Genomic DNA, 16,114 nt, shown 5'->3' with positions numbered 1-16,114 from the left:
ACCGACTCTGAGCACCCCATGTACAGCTGCCCAAGGGAAAAACACGCCAATTCAAGACCTATTCCACACACTTCCGACGACTGTCGTTATTTATTAATCGTCATGGCGAATGTAAGGCGAACCGGAAACAGGACACTGCAAGTCTGTTGGAATCAGAGGTATTCCTGTAATCAGAACAGCGTTGCCATTGAACTTCCCTACGAATATAGTTGCTCCAGTCACGATGTTCATCAGCTTCACAGCTAATATTGTTCCACTGCACAGTTTCGGTTGGTTTAGACTGCACAACATGAATATCACCGAGCCGACCTTGAGCTGCAAATTGACTGGTGGCATTCCAAGCACATCCATTGAATTCAGGAATTCAATTGCATAACTACAGACTTCATCTGGATCCGAAATGAAATCGATAGAATTAAGCGATTTGACTGAATTTTTATGTTCATGCTACTTAAGTCCTTATCTTTCGCTGCCAAAACGGCTTGTTCCCTCAACCAAACAATTTTTGTGATTTTCAGCAATATTACGGAACACTTTCGTAATGAATCTTCTTTTGATGTTGTGAATAAAAAAGAAATAGCTGTAAATGAAATCAGGCAAGTGGAAGCGTCAACCGGCATTTTTCTATTGCCAGTGCCTAGTTATTGCTTGGAAATCACGTCTGCCGATCCTCCATTTTATAATGTAAATCGCATATTCGTTATTAACTTTAGAGTTATCACGTATCTCCACAAAGTCGATGACTTCAAGCAAACGTTTATTTCATCAGCAACTGTTGATCTTGGAATGACCGCCAGCGTTTGGCGAAAATCGTAGGTGAACAGAACCATCATACCTTAAAAGGGGTAGATTATTGTGTAAATCTTTCAACGTTCGATCGAGTGTCGCATTGACCGTCAGAGACAGAGCACCTCGTGTTCCTGCTGCTAATTAGACTAGTGTACCGTGCATTTGTTATATATGTTTACGAGCTTCCAACAGGTGTCGCTTATTTTCAGATACCTGTGTAGTTATTAGATTATTTTTGTGATTTCTTGAGTGGTCGAGTGGTTACTGAGCACAACCTTTTATTTTAATTGTAATAACAGCCTAGCGTACAGTACCACCATTGTTATCGACCCTCGTATGGTATAGGCTTTTGTTTGTTTTGGTTAGTGTAGCTCATTGTCGGTTAGATCGTCAGTGAGAGAGCACTTCGAAGTCTTGTTGCTAATAAGCTGAGTACACTGTTCGTTTGTTACATATTTTTAAGGGTTTCAAACAAGAGCGACTGCAGTAATGGGAAGAACTGTGAAGAGTCATTCCAGATGTGAAAATGGTGCTTCCGGATGTCATGAATAGTACAGGGTGCAGCCAGCTGCATTTGGTGACTCATGTCGGTACCAAAGACGTGTGTCGCTTTGGTTTAGAGGAGATTCTTTCTGATTTCGGGCGGCAAGCGGAAATGGTTAAGACTACCAGTCTTGAAACTTCCTGGCAGATTAAAACTGTGTGCCTGACCGAGACTCGAACTCGGGACCTTTGCCTTTCGCGGGCAAGTGCTCTACCATCTGAGCTACTGAAGCACGACTCACGCCTGGTACTCACAACTTTACTTCTGCCAGTACCTCGTCTCCTACCTTCCAAACTTTACAGAAGCTCTCCTGCGAACCATGCACAACTAGCACTCCTGAAAGAAAGGATATTGCGGAGACATGGCTTAGCCACAGCCTGGGGGATGTTTCCAGAATGAGAGTTTCACTCTGCAGCGGACTGTGCGCTGATATCCCCCAGGCTGTAGCTAAGCCATGTCTCCACAATATCCTTTCTTTCAGGAGTGCTAGATGTGCATGGTTCGCAGGAGAGCTTCTGTAAAGTTTGGAAGGTAGGAGACGAGGTACTGGCAGAAGTAAAGCTGTGAGTACCGGGCGTGAGTCGTGCTTCGGTAGCTCAGATGGTAGAGCACTTGCCCGTGAAAGGCAAAGGTCCCGAGTTCGAGTCTCGGTTGGGCACACAGTTTTAATCTGCCAGGAAGTTTCATATCAGCGCACACTCCGCTACAGAGTGAAAATCTCATTCTGGAAACATCCCCCAGGCTGTGGCTAAGCCATGTCTCCGCAATATCCTTTCTTTCAGGAGTGCTAGTTGTGCATGGTTCGCAGGAGAGCTTCTGTAAAGTTTGGAAGGTAGGAGACGAGGTACTGGCAGAAGTAAAGCTGTGAGTACCGGGCGTGAGTCGTGCTTCGGTTGCCCGCGAAAGGCAAAGGTCCCGAGTTCGAGTCTCGGTCGGGCACACAGTTTTAATCTGCCAGGAAGTTTCATATCAGCGCACACTCCGCTGCAGAGTGAAAATCTCATTCTGGAAACATCCCCCAGGCTGTGGCTAAGCCATGTCTCCGCAATATCCTTTCTTTCAGGAGTGCTAGTTCTGCATGGTTCGCAGGAGAACTTCTGTAAAGTTTGGGAGGTAGGAGACGAGGTACTGGCAGAAGTAAAGCTGTGAGTACCGAGTGTGAGTCGTGCTTCGGTAGCTCAGATGGTAGAGCACTTGCCCGCGAAAGGCAAAGGTCCCGATTTCGAGTCTCTGTCGGGCACACAGTTTTAATCTGCTAGGAAGTTTCATATCAGCGCACACTCCGCTGCAGAGTGAAAATCTCATTCTGGAAACTACCAGTCTTGCTTGCGAGATTAAGGCAAAGCTCACCATTTGCAGCATCGTCGATAGAACCGACTGTGGTCCTTTGGTGCAGAGCAGAGTGGAGGGTCTGAATCAGAGTCTCAGCCAGTTCTGTGACCGTGTCGGCTGCTGATTCCTTGACTTACGCCTTAGGGTGGTGGGTTTCTGGGTTCTACTTAATAGGTCAGGAGTCCACTACACACAGGATTCGGCTACACGGGTAGAGGGGACGATGTGGAAGGGACTGGGCGGTTTTTTAGGTTAGAGGGTCTCAGGGAACCATAGCAAGGGCGTCCGTCTAAAACAGGGAAGGTAAAACACAGTAAGGTAGTTGTAGAAACGATCGGTATTGTAGTCGTAAATTGTAGTAGCTGTGTTGGGAAAGAACCAGAGCTACAAGCCCCAATATAAAGCACTGAAGCTCAAATAGTTATAGGTAAAGGAAGCTGACTAAAGCCGGAAATAAGTTCAGCTGATTTATTTTTCAAACGATCTAACACTGTGCAAAAAGGGGAAATTAAATACAATTGGTGGTGCAGTATTTATTGCTGTCAGAAGTAGTTTGCCTTGTAGCGAAATTGAAGTACATAGTTCCTGCGAAACTAGAGGTTATACCTGAGAATCGGACTAGACTATTAATTGGATCGTTTTAGCGACCCCCGACTCAGAAGATATAGTTGCTCAACAGTTCAAGGAAAACGTGAGTCTCATTTCATATAGGTACCCAATCATACAATTCTAGTCGGTGGAGTCTTCAATCTACCCTCGATATGCTGGAAAAATTACACGTCTAAAGCCGGCGGCAAGCATAAAACATCAACCGAAATTGCATTGAATGCTTTCTCAGAACATTATTTTGAACAATTAGTTTATGAGCCCACTCGAAGCGTAAATGGTTGCGAAAGCATACTTGACCTCATGGCAACAAATAATCCTGGACAAATAATGAGTATCGTGACGAATACAGGGATTAGCGACCACAAAGCAGTTGCTGCTAGGCTGAATACCGTAACTCCTACAACCATCAAAAAGAAGCGCAAAGTATATATATTTAAAAAAGCTGATAAAAATGCTCTTAACGTCTTTTTAAGAGTCAGTATTCACTCCTTCCGATCTGATAATGTAAGTGTAGAAAAGATGTGGAATGATTTCAAAGAGATAGTATCGACAGCAATTGACAGATATATATCCCAAAAATTAATAAGTGGTGGTACTGATTCCCCATGGCACACAAAAAGGGTCAGATCGCTGTTGCAGAAGCAGAGAAAAAATCATGCCAAATTTAAAAGAACGCAAAATCCCCAAAACTGGCAAAGTTTTGCAGAAGTTCGAAATATAGCACGTACTTCAATGCGAGATGCTTTAATAATTTCGACAACGATATTCTGTCTCGAAATCTGGCAGCAAATCCGAAGAGATTCTGGTCATACATAAAGCACACCAGTGGTAAGGCGTAATCAATACCTTCGCTGCGCGAAGTCACTGATGACAGTGCTACTAAAGCTTAGTTATTAAACATGGTGTTCCGAAACTCCTTCACGAAGAAGACGAAGTAAATATTCCTGAATTCCAATCAAGAACAACTGCCAAGATGAGAAACATAGAAGTAGATATCCTTGGTGTAACAAAGCAGCTTAAATCACTTAATAAAGCCAAGGCCTCCGGTCCAGATTGTATACCAGTCAGGTTCCTCTCAGAGTATGCTGATACAATAGCTCCATATTCAGCAGTTATATGCAACGGATCGTTCACAGAAAGATCCGCAGCTAAAGACTTAAAACTGTTCAAGTCACACCAATACCCAAAAAGGGAAGTTGAATTACAGGCCTATATCACTAACTTCTATTTGCAGTATGGTTTTGGAACATATACTGTGTTCGAAAATTAAGAAGTAACTCGAAGAAAACTATTTATTGACACATAGTCAGCACGGATCCAGAAAATATCGTTCTTGCGAAATACAACTAGCTCTTTATACTCATGAAGTAATGAGTGCTATAGACAGGGGATGTCAACTTGATTCCATATTTTTAGTTTTCCAGAAGGCTTTCGACACCGTTCCTCAAAAGAGACTTCTAACCAAACAGCGTGCCGACGGAATATCGCTTCAGTTGTGCTACTGGATTCGTGATTTCCTGTCAGAAAGGTTACAGTTCGTAGTAATAGACGGAAAATCATCAACTAAAACAGAAGTAATATCCGGCGTTTCCCAAGGAGGCGTTATAGGCCCTCTATTGTTCCTGATCCATATTAACGACATTGGAGACAATCTGAGTAGCCGTCTTAGATTGTTTGCAGATGATGCTGTCATTTACCGTCTTGTAAAGTCATCAGATGACCAAAACGAATTGCAAAATGATTTAGATATCTGTATGGTGCGAAAAGTGGCCATTGACCCTGAATAAAGAAAAGTGTGAATTAGAAAGAAGAGTACTAAATGAAATCAGCTAAATTTCGATTAAGCGATAAGCCACACAAATCTGAGGGCTGTAAATTTAGCTAACTACTTGGGGATCACAATTACAAATAACCTAAACTGGAACGATCACGTAGATAATGTTGATGGTAGAGCAAACCAAAGATTGTGATTCATTGACAGAACACTTAGAAGGTGCAGCAGGTCTATTAAAGAGACTGCTTACACCACGCTTGTCCGCCCTATTCTGGAGTATTGATGTGCTGTGTGGGATGACATCGAAAAAGTATTCGGAAGGGCAACTCTTCTGGCGAAGATAATGGGTACGAAAATCATTGGAACGTTGCGACGAGACGACGTCACCACTCGGCTGATAACCTGAGAAGAATTCATCAGTGGAATACGCCGAGAAAGACTGCAATCGCGTAAAGGCGTTTTTCGTTGCGACGGGATCATCTCATGAAATTTCAATCGCCAGTTTTTTCCTCCTATTGCGAAAACATTCTGTTGGCACACACCTACATAGGGCTCACGATAAAATCACAATAAAATGATCATCACGATAAAATAAGATAAATCATTGCTCGCACAGAAAAATTTAAGTGTTCGCTTTTCACGCACACCGTTTGAGAGTTGAACGGTAAAGAGACAGCTTGAGGGTGGTCAATTGAACCCTCTGCCAGGCACTTTACTGTGAATTGCAGAGTAATCACGTAGATGTAGATGCAGAGTACCCCCAATGCTTGTTTGGGCGCTGCTCTACACTCATCCCAAATGATTATTTCGTAATTCTGTGGTAGTTTTGCCGTTGCTGAATTTTTGCGAATGTTGCACGTCGACTCTTCTATCGTTTGCAAATTCAGTGGCAGTTTGAGAGCAGAATGAACTGTTCGTGCTCCTTCTAACAATTTGGCAGCGATCCCAGATGTTGCTACGGCCAGCGCTATTTGACTTTGTGCGCGAATCTAAGCTAAACTCAATGAAATTATTAACGTTTTGACAGTTCCTCCAGGTGCATCGAGGCAGAAGATTTCTCCATATCTGTCGCTGACTACTGTCATCAATTCATCAATGTTTCGTACGCGGTTTCATGCTGCTGATTAAAAAAATGGACCTGTGTTCGCTCTGACTGACTTAAAGCATTTGGATCGTACTGCCGTTTTCGTTCAGTTTCTCGATTGTATGGAGAGTGCATGGGGCGATTCGGTGCTGGTATTCCTAAATCGTGCAACATCTTTTTGAACCTCATCTGGCGCAAATCCTCTATAGAAGTCAATGCCTCGTTGTAGCTCTTTGGGTAAAATTCAAGTTCGTAATACGCTATTGTCATACGCACTCGATGCAGGATGTCTTCGGCCATATTATGTTGTCTTTGTGTTTGACCCACAAATGAAGTGGTTTCGATTAAAAGCATGTTCTACGTGATGGCAAAAAGTGATCGCATTTCATGCGCAGTACACGAAATAACAGCATCAGCGAGTGTGTGATCTCAATGAATCTCATCCTTGAGCAAGTATAAACATTGACAGACTTGTCGATATATAGCACACAATACGCCATTGACAGTTCTTAAAAATTCAAATGAATTCGGTCCACGAACATTAAACAATAACAAACGCAGATTAAAACATTTTTCATTGCTCGAATGGCCAATCCATTGGTTGAGTAAACATTCACGTATCCAGGTGCAGGTTTTCGGTGTTTCTGACATCGGAATTTTTTTGATGACACGTTCTACGTGAAATAACTCGGCGTCTCCGAGTAAAGTGGTGGTCTTGCAAATGGATGACTTGCGCATTTCGTGAAGAAGCTTGTCAGCGTTGTCGCCGTTGGTCCTTTAGCTCTCTGCGCTGCGTTTGCTGCCATGAAATAAACTTGTTGTCCACTCTCGAAGTGAACAGGTTAACGGCCCACAGTGGGATGACGGTCACGTATGGAGAATGAAAAGATTCTCCAAACCGCCTAATTGCTGCTGCCATATGTTCTCATCTGATAATCCGAAACTTCATCGTTGGCACCAGGAGCTGCAATATCAAATAGAGCCATGTCGCTTCATTTCGTGACATACTTATTTGATGGATTTGACAGAATTGCAGTACTAAACACTGCAATGCAATTTGAATCTTTTGAAAATTAGAGGCTTTTATGGAAGAATCCAGCTATTGCCAACTACAACGTCCTTATTTTTGATTTCCAGCGTTATTGCTATGTCGTTATCCTGTGCAGAGAGACCACAATACAGGGGGTAACCGTCACTGCCTACGAATGTGTCAGCCAATAAAGACGCGGATAACGATTGGAGCATTTGTTTTCGATCAAGCACAGTGATTCCCGGTTGTCATCGCCATGCTGTCCATGAATCGTATTCGTAGTCAGTACCTCAGACAATTCTGGATCTTTTTCGGGATCCAGAATCAACGCGCAATTAAAATGTCATATTCATTCGTTCTTATTTTCTCGATCATCCACAAGAGAATATGTGCACGGCTCAGTCCTATTCTCTGCCAGTCCCCAGAGTACATGGAATACCGTACGTCCCCAAAGACATGATATCTGGTAATGAAGTCTAAAGGCGCCTTGTGAATACTCGTGCTGCAATATCATGGTGATCTCTGGACTGCTGACTGAGTAGTACCAGCTGCGTGATTTCGATCCATTTTGCGTTGCACGTCACAGTGATGAATTAGTCTAGTCGACCGTATTGGCGCTTGTAACATACGTCACTGAAAAAATGGTAGTCGGCTGGCATTGTTTGCATTTCCAGCTACATTCACGATATCAAGCAGGTGAATGTATTCTGCAGTATACAATTTTTTCTGATTTAAACTTTATATGTCAGACGATCCATTTCGATTTTGACGTACACTTGACAGCAAAAAAAGTGGTTCACTGCCGAATACAACCAACATAACGTAGCTGTGTTGCAGGTCCTCGAATCACCAAAACCCCATGGGGTACAGTCGTTTGACTACACGCAATGGGTACCGCAAGAGACTACTAGAGACTAAAGGTCTTTATGGCAGTCAGTCTGAGCGTCAACTAATATCGTCATACAAAACATATTAGAAAACACGTTCTTAGCCATGAGACACCCCATAACACTCATAAAATAACCTTAATTACAACAAGTGACATTCCAAAAGATCTAAGAAAATGGATTATTTTACATATATCGTGCAGTAATCCTTAATCAAAATTAAATACTTGAGACGATATATGGAGTTACAAAGCTGTATGGCAATTGGAAAAATGTTTTTCGCTCTCGAAAAGGTTTTCCATCCACGTGCTGAACGTCAATCAACGGCGAGTGGCTATGGAAACTGGATATTGGACGAACCAGTAAAAAAACGTGATTAACGGCAACAAGCACTCTACGGAAATCTCAACATTGACAGCGAATCGCCAGTAATATCATTGTCCTCGTAACACATCAACAGCTACGTGTACACAAATTTGAACTTTAAATGACATGACCAACGTCGTTTTCTGGACCTGGATTCAAACCCAACAGCTATTGCCATTGCTTACGAAGCTAAGCTTTGTTTGTGCCTAATTGAGACCCGATCACTAGACATAAAGAGATGTGAAGTATAGAAGTTTGCACCACTATCAGTTATCAATTCAGATCCTGATAATAAATGACGAAAATGTTTGTACTGAACTGGGAATCCTGTCATAACAGTTACCTTCCTGGGAGCTACCCCCAACGACGTTTAATATGGTGTCATTCACAAGGAACAAGGTATGCTCATGTTTAAAACTGAAATGCCATAATGTAAAGCTTGTGACAGGGATGCGAACCCAGCACCTAATCGGATAGTTAACATAGTACGTAAAATCAGAAGTTAAATATCAAATGTTTTCACCAATAGCGAGATGCTGGAACCTTAAATGACGATAGAATTGTTTTTGCCTGACTGGGATTCGAACCCAGCATCTAGCGCCGTCGTTTTCTAGCCAGGAACAGACGATAAATAGCTATTGTTGGTTCACCAGTAGCGAGATGTGCGCATGTTTAGTTAGACATCAAGCGACGAAAAGTTCTCTGCTGAATGGAATTCAAACCCCGCACACGTGGTCATGAAGACACTTTAACTATCAAATTATTTTCCAATAACAGCTAGGAGTGGCATATTTGTACTTTCAATGATGTGATGGAAAATGCTCTGCTGGCTAGAAGTTGAATTCACAATATATCGTCGTTGGTGATCACAACGAACACAACGTCAAATCCAAATCCGTTTTCACCAGTAGGATGGAGAGGAATTTTGAACTTGAAAAGATGTAAGGAAACGTTTGATCTTGTAATGTTGTAATAAAAAGCTAATCATGAGGCTGTGAGTTGAAACAAACACGTTACAGCTGACACCGCACGAAGAGACGTTGAAAACGCTAGTATTTTTTACTAGTAGTCCGGAGAGCACATGCTAGGGTTTGAAATGAAATAATGAATATTTTGTGCTGATCAGGATTCGAAACCAGATAAGTGCTTTTCGAGGAGGCCGAGAAGAGTTTGCAGTCTTGGGGAACACAGTGAAATCGAATTCGACTCCCAGTCCAGCACCACAATTTTCAACGTCTCAGTTTCAAATAAAGTAAGAGCTTTGTGAACTTACATGGCCATTGGTTCATTAAATGAAATACGTTTTCTAGTTTACGACGTCTTGCCGGTGACAGAGTCTGTGCCTTCCAGGGTTTCTCCATCTGTCACAGCTCAAACGAATGCCGCTCTGCCCCAGTCGGCAGCGAAGGGATGTTATCTATACTGAGGATATTGAACGACGGAGCTTACTGGCGTTCTGCACTTGGAGTTACTAGGGGCGAAGAAGAGTTACTTCTGTGTGTTAAAAATCTACTCCTGACGTGAGATGTGAACCTACACGTTTTACACATCAATACAAGATGAATCCACCAGGTCACAGAAGCCACTGCCAAGCACATAATTATGAATTGCAGAGTATTCATTTGGATGTAGATGCAGATGTCAAAGGACGGGTAACAGGAAGGAGGGCGGGATCTGGGAATGGATAGAAGTGCAGAATATAAGCGTGAAAGGCTTGCAAAGTATTGCTTACTTAGATGTGTGCCACAGTTCGTTTTATCTTAGGACCGAGAGATAAGGAAGGACTGTTTTCAGAACGAAGAATGGGTTATAGGGAACGGGAGATCAAAGAATACGGTTTATAGTTGTTGAGAGGAATGATAGAGAGTAAAGACAGCAGCAATTAAAAGAGAAAATTATTTTATCGTGATGATCATTTCTTCCTATGTAGGTCGGTGCCAACAGAATGTTTTCGCAATCGGAGGAGAAAACTGGTGACTGAAATTTCATGAGAAGATCCCGTCGCAACGAAAAACACCTTTGTTTTAATGATTGCCACTCCAATTCACGTATCATGTCTGTGACACTATCTCCCCTATTTCTCGATAGTACAAAACGAGCTGCCCTTCTTTGTACTTTTTCGATGTCATCCGTCAGTCCCACTTGATGCGGATCCCACACCGCACAGCAGTACTCCAGAATAGGGCGGACAAGCGTAGTGTAAGCAGTCTCTTTGGTAGACCTGTTGCACCTTCTAAGCGTTCTGCCAGTGAATCGCAGTCTTTGGTTTGCTCTACCCACAATATTATCTATGTGATCGTTCCAGTTTAGGTTCTTTGTAATTGTAATCCCTAAGTATTTAGTTGAATTTGCAGCCCTCAGATCTGTGTGACTTATAGCGAACTCGATTGTATCCGATGTTACGGAGTCATAATGGATCTCGCTCGAAAAGTTCTTATTCGATTTGCCTCCAAGCGCTGTCTACGCTCTTTGTCAATCTCATTGAGTCGACGACCATGTAGTTGATTTGCGCTGCTTATAAGCCAATCGATATTTCAACACCACATTGATGGCATTTTTTCCAAAGAAATTAACCAAAAACTGAAGTCAAGTGTTTGTAACACACCAAATTACCACGAACTGACGTGAATTCAGTCTTTGCAACACACTAAAGATTTTATCAGCACCAGTAACATACCGAATTATCGCTTTCAATAGTATTTTTTTTTTTGCTACGTATCAATATTCAATGCGAATATTGTCATTGTTATGAAAACATGCAACAGTAGAAAAGTAAAATTGAACGTCATACTTATTTTTTATCAATTAATGTGCAGCGTAACTGTCAAATCGACCGTCACGTTTCTTTCATCAAGATTTTCATACAAAAATGTCATCCAAATTTCCGACTTTTTAGGTGGATTTTCTTTCATACAAACCGTGTACCAGCAGTTACGGACAAAACAAAAAAAGCAGCTAAACCGCTAGAGTCGTTCTGAAGTGACGATCTTTCATACACACAGCAGTTGATTTTTATTTACATAGATGTCTTTAACCCAAAATGGAAAACGTCTTCATTCAAATGTTCTAGAGGAGTATTCCTAAAACGCAATAAGCGAATCACCTACACTCTTCTCCAAACATAGAAACACATTATCTTTATTCAGAACAACTTGATTAATTTTATCATTCATTTGTCAAACTTTCTGCACTTCTTATAGACATCTTTCTAAAAGTATCAGAATTAACAGAACTTACCATTGTCAATTTGTTTCCAAAGGTATCTTCAGTTCCAAATCATATTCCTTCTTTTAGTTACATAAGAAATTAGAAATTTATTGCAACTAACTAGAAGGATGGAAGTGACAAAAAGTGATTACTAAGAAAATGAGACCACAGATATCTGATTATTTGGACTTTATTCAGTAACCTACCACGAATGTGCAGAACAGTCATACTTACTGTTTTACTGTTGCGTTGTACAATCACATGTGAGAAAAAAAGCAGAAAAATATCATACATCACAATTTTTAAAATTATTCATCTACGTTTCAATTTGTTTGTGCATCTGCAAGAATTCTGAAACTTGTATAGTCAGAAAAAGTTAAAAAACAGTCGAAATTCAATGTCTTGACCGTAATTTCTTTGTACAATATTTAATAAAAATTAAAAACATATATTATTCTTTGATAATTGTATTATATTATATTACATAATTCTTTAGCAAATATATCTCTATTAAAGTTACTTCCATTCATTTAATTCTTATGTAGTCCTACTGCTAAGAGGAAACGCCTATTTTTACTGATAATCTAATTCAGTGACGTAGAAATTAGAGCTTGTTTGATAAGCATTTCACAGTAAATCATTGTATGTGACACATAAAATCTCATTTTATGATATTAATACAACAAGAAGTAGAAATCATTATTTTAAGGGTAAATGATAGTGACTGGAGATGAAACGGATATGCAACAGCTACCCAGTATCAATCCTGTCTGGCGCAATTTACTATCTGGCTGGATACCAGCTTGTAGGCCAAAATCTGAAGGATACTGGGTTTTCCATAAATTATGAAAATGTAATAAAATCGACTTTATTTAGTTCACGTACAAGATACTCTTAAGAGAGTAAACGTGGAATATCTTCACATCAAAATACCGATAAAAATTTTTATTTTAACAAAAGGATAAATTAGTATTCATACTATTGACACAGTTGCAAGCCACTCAAAGATAAATTCTGGCAGCTTTATCAAATTCTGGCATTGCGCGGCATTAGCTGACCACCAAATACCAGGGTCATGATCGTGAATGATTCGAACTATTTTCAAATAACAGTTAATCTCAGTTGCACTCGTGTTTGCTTCTTGACCATCAAACTGACTATTATTATTTTCATTTACCAACAAATTAAAGAAATCCAAAAAAAGTGTCGTGAGCTTTACGAGTCATAATTGATTCAACCTTGTCTGCTCTACTTCTGTCAACTGGCATTGCTACTGGTGGAAAATTCTTCGCAGAATTCGTATAAGACCGTCTGTTGAGCTCTTTCAGTTTAAACAATCCCCAAGCAATCTGTGTTGAATTTTACATTTAGGAAGCTTGCTGTCAAGTAATCTGGATATTCATTTAAACTGAAACGACTTTCTAATCCAGCTCTCGTCTGCCGTGAGTGAGAGGTCCTTTGTGCTGTTTCAACCTTACGTAAATACTGATTTAATGTCATAACATGTACTTTTACTGGGGATAGGCAGGAGAGACGAGAACTTATTTTTGTTATTTCTTCAAGTTCTTCAAAAACTTAACTCACTTCTCCATCAAAAACTACTCATGAGACATCAAATTAATAAGCGTATCATGAATAGCCACATGCAGTGACATAGCCTGTTTTTGTTTCAATAGGCGCTCTACCATATAAAAGATGGAATTCCCTCCCCTGCTATCTTCTCCTACTTCAGATTGGACCTTCAATGACTTAGTTATAATCCTCTGAAGCGAATTGATGGAACATCTAGAAGAATTATACTCAGCCTCCAGAACAACTTTGTCTTTATCATTAATGAGTAAATGCATTTTTCTTTGGAAAATATCCCTGCGATCTGTGACAGAATAAAGCTTCTTTATGACACAAGAAGTGGCAGCCAGAGCTATAATTAAAATGGATATTTAGTCCGTGACCAGTTTCGGGCTGCTGCCAATCTCAAATCAACCAAGTTTACAGAGTAAAAGATTCAGCACAATACATTTCTACAGTGTTCTTGGACACTAGATAGAACAGCCAATGGAAGTCGCTCTTTCATTTCTAGTTGTCGTGGCTACACCATCAGCAAATGGCTTAATAACTACAGCGTCTTTTAAGTGGCTGGCTTTCAAGTGAACATCCATGTCTGTTACCCCCGTTATTAACACTCCATCATCCACAAGAGTGCTAAGTTACATCCTCATGCGCCGCTGATGTGATGTAGTGTTCTTCCTCCAGTTCTCTGTCTTGTCCACCACTTGCGCATGACCTTGACTAGGCTGCGGTTTTGCAGGCCATGGTGTTACAGTGTGACTAACTAAAACTGGCCTCCCATTCAGTGATGCTTCCATCCTGTTTCTACATAACTTACGGATGCAAATTTACGTAAGGGAGGTATTCTCGTCACTCTCGATGCCACATGTATTAAATCTCAACAAGTGAAATATACACACAAAAGCCCGTCCCATGTGCAAAACCAGAGTCTTGGAACACTATAAATGACACTTACAACTGAGGCACCCGACATGTAAGGTGTCCAAAAATACGAAGCCTTACAACATCCATTTTAGTTGCAACTCTGACTATCTCTTGTTACATCACAATCTAAAAATGAGTTGCTGTCCCACTATACCCAACACGCTAGAGTTATGTAAGCTTCTTTGCTGTATTTTCTCCATCTCGAGAATCTTGATAAGGCTTCACACCAAGAACTCCATGTTTCAGCTGCGATATGAAGCTTGTTCTAGGATTCTTGTAAATCCGGTCCTTTCTATGGTAGATAATGGTTCATTGTATAGTGCAATCATATCTGTATTAAATAATAATATTTTTTTGCCTTTTACGTTGTGTACGACCCAAATCAATTTGCTTTCAAAAGATTCTAGCATAGTTATTTTTGTTGAAGACGAATTTGTGTTGAGGGTAGCTGAAAACGGTGAAGCGCCGAGGGAGGCTGTAATTTTATTAACTGCTTGAAATTTATCTGGATGTTCCGTCGTCAAATGATTTTTCATGGCTGAAGTAGCTATTGCAGAAAACCAATATGTCATTAGTCTTAAGGTATATTAGATATTTTCTATTACTTTAAGTGGTTTCTTATAACTACATTTTGCAAAAACATGAACGTATCCAAAACAATTTTAAATAAACTGAATATTCGATAAACAGAAACCCACTCAACTATATCGGCAATCACATATATGGGCAAAAATCTTGTTGATCAGTGTAATAAAACAATTCAAAATAAAAGAAGAGAAACTAGTTCGTTGTCACATATCTGCTTTTTTTACTTCCCCACTACGAAAAATTTCAATTACCATACGGTCGATCTCTCCTTCACCGATGAGAATTTTTATGATTCAACTTCCAATGAACAAATCATTTTCAGATATAACATCAAATTACAGAAAGTTAAAAGAAATCACGTTTTTTTAAGAAATCAAATAGCTGAGTCACTCAACCGATATGTCATTCGTTCGCTTCATTCATGAACGACGATGCCCGAATTCACCCGAATCTGCCGGATTGTCTGCGCCTGACCTCTGTGGGCTCGCTCACTCTACACGTTACGACATGCTCCTTGAAAATGTTCAACCGAATATCGGCGCAACATCCAGCTAACAGGACGGCCGGACAACTGGTATCGCGCCAAAGAGCTATCCGTTTCATCTCTGGTAATGACAGTACTGTTGCGATGTTTCTTTTTCCCTACATTTTGTCTTACCATACGTTTCCTTGGTATTTTAGGGTTTCGTATTCCCATGCACACATTCCTTGCTGGCAAAATGGATCCCACCCAAAGAAAGTGATGTTTTGGGAACAGCTGTTTACACAGGTGACATATGTTCACTATGCCTATTTAATTTGATTGTAACGGTTTTATGTGTATATAGTTTCAACGCAAGTGAAAGATGTATGGACAGTGTTGAGAAATCTTTTACTAGCTCAGTGAAAAGTATGAGAAACATTCTACTATTGTGGAGCTGCAAAATATGGTGAAAGACAATGGTAACCCTCAAATTTGAATTTTTCAAACCTAGTATAGTAAGACAATGGTAACCCTGATCTACGCTAGGTGGTGTAACGAGTTCATCTTATTGAGAATATTTCTTTTTGTAAACATCCCATGATTTACTGAGGACAATGTAGTTGCATTGAAAGACGTTTTGACTCTATCTTCATTCAAGATCTTGTAAAAATGTTGAATATGGAAATCAAATAAGTAGCCTAACTAGCTAGCACAAAGAAAATGGTAACCAGCAAATAACAACATGATGAGGAAAACAAAACTTACTTAACTTGCAGTAGAATTAATATAAGCAGAATCATCCGTCTCCTCATTTGAATTGAAATCTAGAGTGTTAATGTCATCATCAAAACAGTCAGAATCACTGGAATCACCACACAATTCACTTAAAATTACAAAAATATCAGAAGTTCCCTCACTGTAATGGTAGCACAATCTTGATTTGTTTCT

The 16,114-nt window shown here is 40.3% G+C and overlaps 1 protein-coding gene across 2 annotated transcripts in view; it reads left to right on the top strand.

Annotated features, from left to right (window-relative positions):
* The window catches only part of LOC126163120 (vesicular glutamate transporter 2-like), a 99,071-nt gene that overhangs the window by 37,084 nt on the left and 45,873 nt on the right, over nt 1–16,114 (top strand). Inside the window, exon 4 of one of the 2 annotated variants that reach the window (XM_049920047.1) lies at nt 15,385–15,472. The exons of the other annotated variant lie outside the window; for it this stretch is intronic. Within the exon in view, the coding sequence (XP_049776004.1) occupies nt 15,385–15,472 (88 nt within the window). The remainder of the gene's footprint in view (nt 1–15,384; nt 15,473–16,114) is intronic. 2 annotated transcript variants of the gene reach the window in all.

Source organism: Schistocerca cancellata, chromosome 1 (genome assembly GCF_023864275.1).
Source record: "Schistocerca cancellata isolate TAMUIC-IGC-003103 chromosome 1, iqSchCanc2.1, whole genome shotgun sequence".
NCBI lineage: Eukaryota > Metazoa > Arthropoda > Insecta > Orthoptera > Acrididae > Schistocerca > Schistocerca cancellata.
The sequence above is the reverse complement of the archived record's forward strand: the minus strand, read 5'-3'. Positions and strand labels throughout refer to the sequence as shown.